General features: G+C 42.6%; 1 protein-coding gene across 49 annotated transcripts in view; it reads left to right on the top strand.

The window, feature by feature from the left end:
- Positions 1-14,243, top strand: part of NRXN3 (neurexin 3) — a 1,517,918-nt gene that overhangs the window by 1,453,912 nt on the left and 49,763 nt on the right. For 32 of the 49 annotated variants that reach the window (XM_045016752.1, XM_045016790.1, XM_045016764.1 and 29 more), the window contains one exon: positions 9,901-9,985. In XM_045016752.1, coding sequence (XP_044872687.1) covers positions 9,901-9,985 — 85 coding nt within the window. Of the gene's footprint in view, positions 1-9,900; positions 9,986-10,796; positions 10,891-14,243 lie in introns of those variants that run through there. The other 17 variants (XM_045016791.1, XM_045016785.1, XM_045016779.1 and 14 more) reach the window with 2 other exon arrangements.

Below are 14,243 nucleotides of genomic sequence, written 5' to 3'. Positions count from 1 at the left end.
CAGTGAAGTTTGGTTAAGCTGCTGTGGTTCAATACTCCTCTTTCCTCTGTCAGGGTGCCTTGAACAACACACAGATTAATCCTTCCCTCTTCTTTTCTCTGCCCCCCCCCCCCACCACAAACTTCGCCATCGTTCCCACCAGCAGCAGATGGAGGTAAAAGACTTAAGACAGCAGAAACACTGATTTTTTTTTAAGCCTCATTATCTTTGTGCAGCTTAGGGATGGGAACAAAAGTCCCTGGTACTTGGCATCAAATCTGGTCAAGAAGAGGCTGGCTTTACAATCTTAATGAACTACTGATTCTGCTGAAGCATGTTTGTGTTCCCAAAGGGCTAATTTGGCTTGTAAGGCTCTTTTTAAACAATATCACCCATGATAGTGGACTTGACATGCAGCTGGGGCTACTTTTCTCCTTTCTTTAGCCAACATGACTGGTTATTTAATCTCTTGTCTACAATGATAATGCCTGAATGGTTGATTTTGTTACAGTGGGTAGATCTATTATGAACCCTATATAATGATCTCATTTGACTGCAAATCAATTTGCTCTCTTGTGTCCAGCCAGGATCACACAGCCGGAAATGTGCTGAGGTTGATTTTTGAGTGTTTTGAGGATTGTTTTTGGGTTGGTTTGCTTGTTTGTTTGTTTGTTTGTTTTTCTAAGTCATGTTAATGTGGAAAATTCTATGCATGCTGGTTACTGACTGGCTCCCAGCCAGCCTGGATCTAGGGCATGTGAGAATCGTGTTGTTTATACAATAAGACCTCTGGCAGTGACACTTCTTTGCTCAAAGTGAAACATGAACAGTTGAAAGCCCATGCTGGACATCTTTACTGTCTGCTTTTGGAATGGCAAGAAATGGCTAAGGAGGTGTTTGGTGCTGATGAGAATGGTGTAAATACCAGATTAGATTTAAAATAGAAGGGGGGGAAATACTGTTCATTGAGGCCTATACACTAATAACATGGATATTCATAACTGGCTAGTATGGTTGCTTTGTCTAAGGGCTTGTCTTCACTACAGGCTAAATTGATGTTGCTGCAGTCGATGCAGCGGGCATTGATTTTAGTGGGTCTCATGAAGACACGATAAGTCGATGGGAGAGCGCTCTCCTGTCCACTTCGGTATGCCACCTCAATAAGAGGCGGAAGCTATGTCAATGGGAGAGTGTATCCTGCCGACATAGCACGGTGTAGACACTGCTGTAAATAGATATTAGTTACGTAACTTACGTAACTTAACTAGCATAACTTAAATTGACTTACATGGTTAATGTAGACAAGGCCTCAATGTTGATGATTTCCAGAACTTCCCTGAGCAGTCTGCTCCACAGTCTGAGAGCTCACTGTCAAGAATTTTTTCCTGGCTGTCATCCTAAATGTTCTTTTGCTTAATTTCATCCAAATACCGTGTTGGAGCACCCTACATAATTCCTCTTCCTCCTTGATGTTTATTACACCCTTGAGATACTTTTAGGCACTTACCGTGCTTCTGTTAGTCCTTCTTTAGCCAAGTTGTGCGTGGCTAGTGTTGCTAAAATTCCCTCCCATTTGTCTATATCTTTCTGGCGTGGAAGTGCCCAAGACTAAACATAGTGGACCATGTTCTCTCCTGATGTAAATTGGTGCAGCTCTGTTGAAATTGATACATATTGAAAGCCCAGTTATTCCATCTGTAGCCTCAGCTGAGCTGCACAGAGAGGGACTACCAATTCCCTGTCCTTTGATCTGGTGCCTCTGCTGCCTACACACAGACCAAAACTGCAACATCTTTGTTGCTATCTTGTCACATTACAAGCTCCAATTTCATGTATTCCCCACTCATATGTTGCACATTATTTCCATCTGGATGTAGTAGTTTGTGCAGGTCCAGACTGAATCTCCCAGACTTCCGATAATGTAACCACCTCCGAGGCATTTTGCAATGATGAAATGGAAAAGTTTGAAACAAATTAAGGAAAAAAAGCTTAAGGCATAGACAGGATAGGTGAGGATTCTCATTAAATAAGTGAGGATTACCAGGTATGACAGCATGTTAGTACCATTTTAAAGAGACAATGTTCAGTTATCAGAGTCTCATTGGTGTGGTACCCAGAATTGAAATGATACCAGCGTAGGCTATCATGAGAGATTAAGAGACTTCCCCACTTCGTAGTTTTGACAAGCACAATAAATATTCTGAGCCCAGTCACTTATGGAATACCAGTACTTGTGGTCTGACACAGAACCAGGAAGTATAGTGGAGACAGGGGAGAGAGTATAGTGACAGGGGAGAGAGACAAGCAATTGAGTTCGGGAGACCTTTTTGAGACTTTTTCAAACATGAAAATTTCACAGATTTGGGTTGAATTTAGGGAAAGGTTTGGGGCGCTCTTTAATGTATCTGAACTGGTTTAGCCAACCCTAGTTTAAATTAGAGAGATACCTGATCCACATTTGGATTTGCATCTGAATATTCTGGGGTGTTCAAATACAGGATTTCAGGTCAGCTCATGATAATGATTCAAAGAAGATGCAAAGTGCAGATCTACAACCAAACGTCCCCAACACTGGGAAATGTTTGGACCCAGGGTTTTGGATTGAGCCCATCCCTAGATTAAATATAAACTGTGGTTCCTCAGTGACAATGGGACTTACACTTCTCCCATTCGAAGAAACCGAAAATGCATTTGGAGTGCAGTGTTGGACTCAGAGTAAGACATGCAGTGGGGGAGAGAAATTCAAATGGAAGGCAGCTAGGAGAATTTAATCCTCCTTTAAAGAGTGAACCTGCCACCGAGAAAGTACTGTGGAGCAGTTTGTATGTTGGACTCGGGGAATATTTATGGGTTCTTCTCTTTTCTTTCTTACTGGCAGTGAGAACTCCATCATTCTTGGTTGTGTTATTTATAATTTCATAAAGCTGTTTGGTGGCAGGGCTTATTTTATCCTGTGCTTAATCTCCATCAAATAATGGTGCACCCAGGGAGCAAGGTGACCAAAAGCATTGCACGTCAGCGTTAGAGCGGGAAGTGGGTATTCAGAGCCTGCCACTTTGCATGGAACAAAGGGGCAAAGGTTGTGCATCAGAGGCATAAATTGGGACTTTGTGCATTTGGGGAGAGAAGGGGAGCAGAATTGTCTTGACCAGGCTTTGCCATGCCAGTCAGACTTCCTTCTCAATAGCAGTGATGTATAGTAATGAACAAAGATGCAGAACCATCACCAAGGCAAGATTGAAGAGGCCTCTGGAGTGAATAATTAGAAGCAGGTGATTACAAAAACAATAAGTCATTGGAGGGAATGGGAAGTCACTTCTGTGAAATTGAGAGAATGGGAAGGTAAATATGCCCATAAATAAATCCTCAAGGGTGGATGCAGAGTTTTCAGCTTTCTCCTGCCCTGGTTTTATTCCAAGGTAATTTCAATAAACACTGGAGAGAGGGGGAGAGAAAAAATAATATAAATGCAATAAAAAATCTTTCAGGGAAGGAATAAAAAGGGTTCCTGCCAGAGAGAGATTTTATTGAAAGTTATTATAATACCTATCTTTAGTTTTATGGCCCTTAATACAGGGCCAAGTAATTTCAGTGCTGGGATTAAAAAATGAAATCCATATTTTAAAATAGGATAGCATGAATTATTCTTTTTAATATAGAATTTAACTAATGTACAGGGCAGGCAAATATTTTCTCTCTATTACTCTCTCAAATGAAAGCACAAAACATCACTTTGTAGGGAGATGCCTTGTTCATATCATTTTGACTAGAAAGCCCTTATGGAGTAATTAGATACCTGAAGTGGTTAGTGTGCAGTTGCCCATAGATAATAATACTAAGCATTTAGCATCTTCAGAGCACTGGGCAAGCATTAACTAATTAATCCTCACAGGCCTCCTGGAAGATAGGTGAGTATTATCAACCTCATTTGACAAACGGGGAGAGACGCACAGAGAGGTTAAATGATTTTGCCTAAGGCCACGCAAGCAGTTGGTGGAAGAGCTCATAATAGAACCCAGGAGTTCTTGGCCAACAGGCCCATGCTTATTTTCCACTAGACCATGCCGTCTTGTGAAGCTGTATCATCCTGTGAAGGTCATGTTGGTCTCGTGCAGGGCCGGCTCCAGGCCCCAGCACGCCAAGCGCGTGCTTGGGGCGGCATGCCGCGGGGGGTGCTCCGCTGGTTGCCGAGAGGGCGGCAGGCGGCTCCGGTGGACCTCCCGCAGGCGTGCCTGCGGAGGGTCCGCTGGTCCCGCGACTCCGGTGGACCTCCCACAGGCATGCCTGCGGATGCTCCACCGGAGCCGCGGGACCAGCGGACCCTCCGCAGGCACGTCTGCAGGAGGTCCACTGGAGCCGTGGGACCGGCGACCGCCAGAGCGCCCCCCATGGCATGCCGCCGTGCTTGGGGCGGCGAAATTGCTAGAGCCGCCCCTGGTCTTGTGAGATGGTCTTGAAGTGACAGATTCCAGCCACAAGGCTTTCTGGTCTCCTAAGGGGCTCGTTTGCTCTAGTTTGCTGCTGCTCCTCATTGAAATACTACCTAGTATAATTCATATGTTGGGTATGTGAGCTGAAGGAAGTGCATGGAAAGCCAACATGTGCGGGCAGTGGGAAAACAAATAGCGATGGAAGGATAAGGCATGTCTTGGGAGAAAATAATACAGGATGGTAGGTGGCAAGACGGCTTTCTGAATTAGTCCTTCCTGTTGTTTCTAGCGATCTTGGCTTTGGTCAAAAATTATACTAGCTTTGATGGCCTTTCTTTCTAATCCTCATTTTTGTACCTACAAAACTATTACATAGTCTGGCATTATCAGCGGCTACAGTTGGGGTGGAGGGTGAGTTATCTGGTCAGGACTGAGGTGTGTTGGTAAAGCTGTGTTGGAGAGGAGTCCTGGAATAGCAAGACGTGCTGCAGGTCGAGACCGGCAGGATTTTTAGGTGTAGAATTGGGCACCATCTGCTTGCATTTTGCCTGATTCTTGTCTGCTCTAGTGGGCCCCTTTCTCAAGGCCCCTAGATTTGCTTACAGATTTTTAAAAAGATAACCTTAAAACACAGTGTTTAGTATTGGGAAGGTGGCGGAGTGACAGAGGAAAGCCACTTGCAGTAAATCATTAGAATTCAGTTAAGCATCAGAATTGTATAAGCCTTTTCCCTTTAAATCATTTATCTAGGAGATGTACATATGTGGCCTGTGCAGTATATGCGATGCTCAGGAGGTTATAGGTACTGAATGTCCCTCCTCTGCCAATCTTGTGCTGAGGCATTCTAGCCAATTCATTTAAAGTGAGAAATCAGCCTTAGCATTTCAACAAAACATCTACCCCGTGACGATGTCAATTCAGCCAAAGAAAGAACCTTGGGACCAAAGCCAAGATCTCTTTGTACATGATATTTGAAGTTCCTTACATTCTTCTACCTCAAGAATGTCACATGTGGTTCAGGAAGTCCAGAGCAAAAAGGTCATAAATAGACCATCGTTTCCTCAGCCTGGCTCCTAAGAAGGCCATTTGCATAGTCAAAGATAACACAATACATAGACTAGGTGGTCTGATGCCTGTTTAACTAGCTGCTCTTCCAAAGCATCACCTTCATAGGTCCCATGTAATCCCAGAGGCCACTGCAGGATTGTGCCCTCCAAATGTTTCTTAGTCATAACATAACATAAGAACATAAGAAAGGCCGTACCGGGTCAGACCAAAGGTCCATCTAGCCCAGTATCTGTCTACCGACAGTGGCCAATGCCAGGTGCCCCAGAGGGAGTGAACCTAACAGGCAATGATCAAGTGATCTCTCTCCTGCCATCCATCTCCATCCTCTGACGAACAGAGGCTAGGGACACCATTCCTTACCCATCCTGGCTAATAGCCATTAATGGACTTAACCTCCATAAATTTATCCAGTTCTCTTTTAAACATTGTTATAGTCCTAGCCTTCACAACCTCCTCAGGTAAGGAGTTCCACAAGTTGACTGTGCGCTGCGTGAAGAAGAACTTCCTTTTATTTGTTTTAAACCTGCTGCCTATTAATTTCATTTGGTGACCCCTAGTTCTTGTATTATGGGAATAAGTAAATAACTTTTCCTTATCCACTTTCTCAACATCACTCATGATTTTATATACCTCTATCATGTCCCCCCTTAGTCTTCTCTTTTCCAAACTGAAGAGTCCTAGCCTCTTTAATCTTTCCTCATATGGGACCCTCTCTAAACCCCTAATCATTTTAGTTGCTCTTTTCTGAACCTTTTCTAGTGCTAGAATATCTTTTTTGAGGTGAGGAGACCACATCTGTACACAGTATTCGAGATGTGGGCGTACCATGGATTTATATAAGGGCAATAATATATTCTCAGTCTTATTCTCTATCCCCTTTTTAATGATTCCTAACATCCTGTTTGCTTTTTTGACCGCCTCTGCACACTGCGTGGACATCTTCAGAGAACTATCCACGATAACTCCAAGATCTTTTTCCTGACTCGTTGTAGCTAAATTAGCCCCCATCATGTTGTATGTATAGTTGGGGTTATTTTTTCCAACGTGCATTACTTTACATTTATCCACATTAAATTTCATTTGCTATTTTGTTGCCCAATCACTTAGTTTTGTGAGATCTTTTTGAAGTTCTTCACAATCTGCTTTGGTCTTAACTATCTTGAGTAGTTTAGTATCATCTGCAAACTTTGCCACCTCACTGTTTACCCCTTTCTCCAGATCATTTATGAATAAATTGAATAGGATTGGTCCTAGGACTGACCCTTGGGGAACACCACTAGTTACCCCTCTCCATTCTGAGAATTTACCATTAATTCCTACCCTTTGTTCCCTGTCCTTTAACCAGTTCTCAATCCATGAAAGGACCTTTCCTTTTATCCCATGACAGCTTAATTTACATAAGAGCCTTTGGTGAGGGACCTTGTCAAAGGCTTTCTGGAAATCTAAGTACACTATGTCCACCGGATCCCCCTTGTCCACATGTTTGTTGACCCCTTCAAAGAACTCTAATAGATTAGTAAGACACGATTTCCCTTTACAGAAACCATGTTGACTATTGCTCAAGAGTTTATGTTTTTCTATGTGTCTGACAATTTTATTCTTCACTATTGTTTCAACTAATTTGCCCGGTACCGACGTTAGACTTACCGGTCTGTAATTGCCGGGATCACCCCTAGAGCCCTTTTTAAATATTGGCGTTACATTAGCTAACTTCCAGTCATTGGGTACCGAAGCCGATTTAAAGGACAGGTTACAAACCTTAGTTAATAGTTCCGCAACTTCACATTTGAGTTCTTTCAGAACTCTTGGGTGAATGCCATCTGGTCCCGGTGACTTGTTAATGTTGAGTTTATCAATTAATTCCAAAACCTCCTCTAGTGACACTTCAATCTGTGACAGTTCCTCAGATTTGTCACCTACAAAAGCCAGCCCAGGTTTGGGAATCTCCCTAACATCCTCAGCCATGAAGACTGAAGCAAAGAATCCATTTAGTTTCTCCGCAATGACTTTATCATCTTTAAGCGCTCCTTTTGAATTTTGATCATCAAGGGGCCCCACTGGTTGTTTAGCAGGCTTCCTGCTTCTGATGTACTTAAAAAACATTTTGTTATTACCTTTGGAGTTTTTGGCTAGCCGTTCTTCAAACTCCTCTTTGGCTTTTCTTATTACACTCTGTCTGTCGAGTCCAAGATTAAGTGATTCATTTGATGGGACTTCCAGTACTAACCATGGGCTATTTTCTGTGGGAGCCTCATAGATATTCAGCTTTTATTTTTCTACATCTTAATTTCATCCCCTTACTCCTACTCTTATTCCATGGCCCACCCTAACTCACTGAAATCAGAGAAATGTTAGGTTGGACCTGGTACCTTCAGCACCACAGCAGGTGTGACTTATTTTGAGGTAATTGTTTTGTTCAGCAGCTCAGAAAGAGTTTTGTGTGAAGAAGTGCCTGGTACATTCAACAGTACCTCAGGTATGTTCTACCTGGATGTACTGACTAACTTCTTAATATACTAAACAGGAAGAAGAGCAATGTTCAGCTAGCACTTGGATTCTCCAGCAAAAACCGTACTAGATGAGTGTAACCCTTAGGAAAATGACCAATGGATGCAACCTGTGAGTGGCTAGTGACTAGTGTCTAGGTGTTCTGGGGTGGAGAGATACTCTGCAGCCAAAAGGAGGAGGGATTAGATCAGGGCTTCCCTGCCTCACCTCTCCTACTGGCTCCCATGCCCTCTCTCAGCTCAAGAAGCAGAAAGGGAGAGTTGTGTGTGCCCACATCAGAGGCCAGTGTGGGGGCAGAGGTTTCCTGGCACAAGTCCAGGACAGCTCTGTGCTAAAGAACAATTGGGTAAGAAGCCTGGGGCTGGCTGCTTTCTTGGGAAAGAGCCCTTTGACATAGTCATATGGGGTTTCGGAAGGTAAGGGAGCGCTCCTTTTGAGGAAGACGGAGAGTCCTTTGGTGGAATGAGGAGTTGTGTATTTGTAGTGACCTGAAGTCCCCAGGATGAATACACTTCTCCTGGGAACCTAAGTACAATGTACTGAGGAAAATTACACTCCTCCTGAATTTCTATGAGTTAAGTAGCAGCTTGTGCCAGCCCTAGCAAGGACAGTTCTTACATGGATCTTTCACGAGTCCTTGCACTGATCCCATGGCTCTGTCTAATCTGTGGCTTTCTGCACTGCGCCAGGAAGGAATAGGAAAGAGGGACTGTTTCAGCGGCAGGCTTAGGTTGAGCTGACACTGCTTAGGGTAGGATAATTTTGTACTATGTGCAGGAACATTATAACCTGTGTCCGGAGGCTGCCACAAAATCTCCCTAATGGTCCACATTACTAATTCAACTAATTATAGCAATTACGTGAAGGAGTTGCTGCTGGGGAGAGAAGCCATTACACCTCTCCCTAACACACTCCAGTACATGCTGCTCATTAATTAGACCAGCAACAACAACAAAAAAATTACCAGCTGGAAACTGCAAGTAACATACTGAAACTCACAAAGGCCAGGGATATTCTTAGTTTGCCTTAAGCCTTTCAGTGCCAGATCTTCCTTCCCACCTGCTGTACTGCTGCTGGTTCATTAACATTCGACTCAATCCCTCTACAGTTAGCAGACCAAACTATACTTTGTACTATGTGGACTTATCTGGAATGGTCAGCGGCACAGAAGCATTGTGCCTGGATCACTTAACAGTGCAGCAGTTGTGCTCTGTCTGGGTATACCTGGAATGGTCCCCAGTGTAGCAGGTGCATTCTACCTGGAATGATTAGCAGAGCAGCAGGTGCCCTCAGCCTGAGTGCAAATGATGGGTTTAGCAGCACAGCATGCTTGTTCTCTGGGGGTAACTGATACATTTGGCTGCACAGGAGGTGCCTGTTACTTGAATGCATCTAGTATGTTGAGCTGTACAGTAACTGCATTCAACCTCGAAGTCCCTAGTATGCTCAGACGCAGAATGGATGCCTTCTACTTGGACCTATGTGGTATTTCAGCAGAATACCAGATGTGCTCTAACTGGACATACTGTAACTGGTACTTTTGGCTGTATCTGGACCATTTGCCAGCCCAGCAGGTGTTTCAAGTGGGTGTACCTATTCTGTTCAGTAGCACAACAGGTTCAACTTGGTATATTAAACAGCATAGCGGGAACACTGTATCTGTACATACCTGAAATATTCAGCAGCACAGTTGAATAATTTTATCTGGAATAATGGAAACCAGCATTATGGAAGGTGTATAATACCTAGACATGTCTGGAATGTTGAATAGAACTCAAATGTTTTAAAAAGATGCAATTGAAAATATTTTCCCAGGAGAGTAAACTGCCTCTGTTACAATCTTTTGGGTAACAAACGTCTTATCACTTTTTTTCTTTTTTTCCCCTCTTCTTTGTTCCCTTCCTTCATGTGCTAGACCACTGATGACATTGTTTCATCAGCTGAATGTTCCAGCGATGACGAAGATCTCATTGAATGTGAGCCGAGTACAGGTAAGTCAGGTCAGTCTTGTTTTGCTTGCTTTCTTATTTCATTTGCAAAAAACAATACATACATATATATATATGTGTGCGTGTGTGTGTGTGAATGTATACATATATATAGCTATATATGTAATATACATATACATATATATATATATATATACAGTATATAAAATACAAATTTATACAGCCAAGCATCAGATCCCATGGAGTTGGCAATAACAAAAGACAGAGATGTAATAACCTCTCAGTTAATGGAAAGCTGTTTGCACAGGGAGCCAAACTTCCTGGAACCAGCCCCTAATTAATTAATAGTTAACAGTTGTGCTACATATTTGTAGCAGCCATTGTGCTGCTCTATTGGAGAGGAAGAAATTGATGTGGTCCAAAGTATATATTAAAGGTGGAGGGACTGAGGGGCGAAAGAGAGATAAGAGAAACTAAAGTTGGGCAATAATGAATGGTCAATATTATTTAATCTTCATTAATCATCATTCTGAAAATATGCTGCAAAAATATATTTGTCCATGGGATTCTGAATGCAGTTAATATGGTACTATATTCATACTAGTTTTGTTCTCTGTGTGCCTAGAGAACTTGGGGAGTATCACAGTAAATGCAAAATTAGTATTAAGTTGTGCCATGTTACCTGCAATGATGCTTCAAAATGTATCCATTAAGAGTCAACAGGAGTGTAGCCATTTGAAACTGATTCAACTTCTCCCTTTAGACCCAGATACATTTTGATGGTTTGATGGCTTTACTTTCTGGTGAGATATATATGATGTGATATCCAGCAGGCAACTGCAGTCTGTTTTATTTCTTACAGACTTTTTCAAGTCGTCTTTTTGAGGCTTGCCATGAGTTAAGCATTTATATAATAGAGAACAGATATCATCGAATTTCTGTGTACATAAAAAAATGGAGTTTGGTTAGACTCTTACATCATTAAAGGTGAAACACATAAATAGTTTGTTTATTTTTTGTTTTTGTTTTGGTTTATTATTTGTTTGGGGTTATTTTTCTTTTTGCTAAAAAAAAAAAAACAACCCCATAAAATGTTCTGTTCATAGTTTCCTGAAGCTTTTCAGATTAATATAGTCATAATAATAAAAGTCACCCAAAGATAGTGCTTTCATATTTCTTTTCCATCTTTCATAGGCAACCTGCATTCTTTTTTATTATTATTATTATTATTATTATTATTATTATTATTATTATTATTATATTTTTTTGTTTTGGTAGGACTTGGTCATTCAATAACTAACATGGCTTTGAACTGTAGCTGGGAAATTCCACAGTGGAACCACTAGGGAAGGCAGAGACACTCAGGCAGATTCAAGCAAATGGCAGAGCCTCTGTCCCTTCTACCAGATCAATATAAAGGCCTATGCACTTAGCCAGGCAGGTAGTTGAAAACTGTTCCTCCAACATTTTCATGCAGCTGGGGTTACGTAACCAGACTCAGCTGTACCAGCCAGTGCCTCACTGCCTGGCATTCGGCATGTCTTCTATAATCCACAGTGGAGTTAAGGCTGTTCTACATCCCAGCATGGCAATCATGAGAGTAGGTTAGCATGTAAACACTTGACTCAGAGGTGGGTACCAGTGGCACAGTAAGACCTACCAACAGAGACGGGCAGTGGTGAGTCACTGGGAATCAGCACAGTGGCGCCTCATTAAGGCAGGGCCACGGAATTTAGTGCCATACACAAAGGACTGAAGAAACAGAAACTAACAGTTCATCCATTTAAAGACCCCTACCAATCTTCAAAGATCTCAATAAACTTTCTTTTTTTCTTTGACTGTCAAAATGGAAGCATTTTCCTATCTTTATCAGCCTGCTCCTCTTGTCCATTTCCTGCAGTCACATTGCAATAGAGTCACTGATTTATAGATTCGAAAGCCAAAAGTGACCTCTAGTCAGATCTCCTTTATAACACAGACTTCCCCAAAATAATTCCTAGAGCAGATCTTTTAGAAAAAACATCCAGTCTGTGTCACAGATCTTTTCATGGTGATGAATAGTGATAGCACAGAATCTGAGAATGTAGCATCAGTGAACGAGTCAAGCCTGAAGGGAGCAGGCTTCTAAAAAAGGAAGGAGCCATTGCATTAATAGTTTGGAATATTCCACTAGGTGCCTAAATACCTTTGAACATCTGACCTGTAGGAGCCAAAGTCCCATTGAAAGTATAAGTAACTTAGGCACTTTTGAAAATTTGGCCCCAAAACCTCTGTGCCTCATATATACAATGGATATTACCCCTCCCTAGTGCCTCATTGAGCGGGTAAGGTGATAAACTGAAGTCAGTGAAGTTCCTCAGGATTTACACTGGCAGCAAGTGGAGGAGTTGACTGGCCCACTGTGAAGTGATCTTTGCTGTGGATGCTCGCTTATGCACTTGGGGTTAAATCCTCTCAGTCAGTAGAGGGAGAAGCAGCAGGGCTATATCAGTCCATGGTGCAAGGAGAGGTGGATGGCTAATGACCCACGCACACACAGAGTTATGATCTGAAGAGCTATGGTCACTCCTCCACTGGATAGCAAGTATGCTGCTGTGTCCAAGTGCTAGTTGGGGCTCACTTTACTCCTCAATTAGATATCTTCTGTCTACACTACAAAGTTAATTCAGCTTAACTACATCACTCAGGGCTGTGAAAAATTTCATGTTCTGTTCAGTGTAATTAAGCTGACTAAAGTCCCGGTGTAGACACTCCTAGGTCAATGGAAGATTTATGCTGTCAACCTAGGTATCGCCTCTTGGAGAGATGGATTTACTACAGTGATGGAAGAACTCCTTCTGATGCTGTAGTAAGTGTCTGCACTACAGTGGTGCAGCCGTGCCGCTATAACGTTTCTAGTGTAGACATACCCTCAGTGTCAGAACCCACCCCACCCCACAATTTCAAAGGAAGTAGAATGGTCCTTTTGATATTTCTGAAATCAGCAACAAAGTGCATGGGTCCCTTGAACTATCCTGCCCTGGTCATTAGACCCCTGTAGTGGAGGGTGCATTGGACATGTCTTAGTACCCTCTTGCTTCATGAGCCAGGGCAGGATTTGGCCATTTGCAAGGATCGCTTCCTTTAGCGGATACCCCAGAGAGAGGAAGAATCAGATGGTTTTACTTGTGTTTTTAATCAAACTCATTTAAAGTTGCTTCCTATTGTTCTGCTGGCAGGCCAGTGTATTTTACACCACCCTGTGGCTTTCCTGTTCAGTTCTGCAACAAACTGGAAATTAAATGACAAACTCAATTCAGGCCCCATCATGTTCCTCTGATAATCGGTACCCTTTAAAGCCCCTGAGCTTGTTCCAGATGCCAGGACATGGCCTCGCTTCACCCCCAGAGGTATGATCCAGTAACCTATAGGCTACTGAACACAAATGGTTACCCCGCTGCATCTGTGAGATGTGATGCATACCAGATTAACGTCATTGTGCAATACACAAGCACAATGAGTCATGGTCAGGAGAGAGTCTCCTTCTTCAATTCAAAGCCTTTCAGATTTCATGTGAGTCAGACTCCAATCCCCAGAGCCAAATATATTCCTATGATTTTTGTTCTGGGTCCAATCCGACACCTGGGGAGACCATTTTCAGATTCTGGTTTGAATGTGTTTAAAGATGGCAGAAAATCATGAGATTTGCATCTCTTTGAGGTCAAAAATGTCATGAGAAATACTTGTGAGATGTCAGCACCATTGAACCCAAGGGCTAATTCCGCATTGAATCCAAACCTTGAACCTCAACATACAGCTACTCATAATCCAAATACCTCTAGCTCACGTCTTTAAAAGTAAAAGATGGATAAAAAAAGAAATTTCCATCTCCAGCTCTTTTTCATATCGGGGCTGTGCTGGCCAGCTCCCAGCACAGCAGGGATGGCAGGCATCTTGCACCTCTACAGGCAAACTTACTGCTGCGAGGAGCCTGCAACCTGCATGTCAGTTGAACTCCCTGGTTCTGTCCCTGACATTCCTGTCCTGACACTGAGAGCTTGGGACCATCTGTCAGGTAACCACACATACCTATGGTAGTGAACCTAAAAAGCAGTGGTGGCACCATAAATGAGTCTAATAACAATCCCTGTAATCCAGTTTGTTGATGGACTAAAGATAGGAAAGCTTGACATTCATCCTAGTGCCCTAAATACCTCTCATATGCCACTTAAAACCCTAATACAGAGGTAAAGTAGGACTTAAATAGCACATAGGGTCCTGGGGAGAAAGTCACCCAAAATGGAGAGATTTCTGTCCTCTGCATTAGCGC

This window comes from Mauremys mutica, chromosome 4 (assembly GCF_020497125.1).
Source record: "Mauremys mutica isolate MM-2020 ecotype Southern chromosome 4, ASM2049712v1, whole genome shotgun sequence".
NCBI lineage: Eukaryota > Metazoa > Chordata > Testudines > Geoemydidae > Mauremys > Mauremys mutica.
The sequence above is the reverse complement of the archived record's forward strand: the minus strand, read 5'-3'. Positions and strand labels throughout refer to the sequence as shown.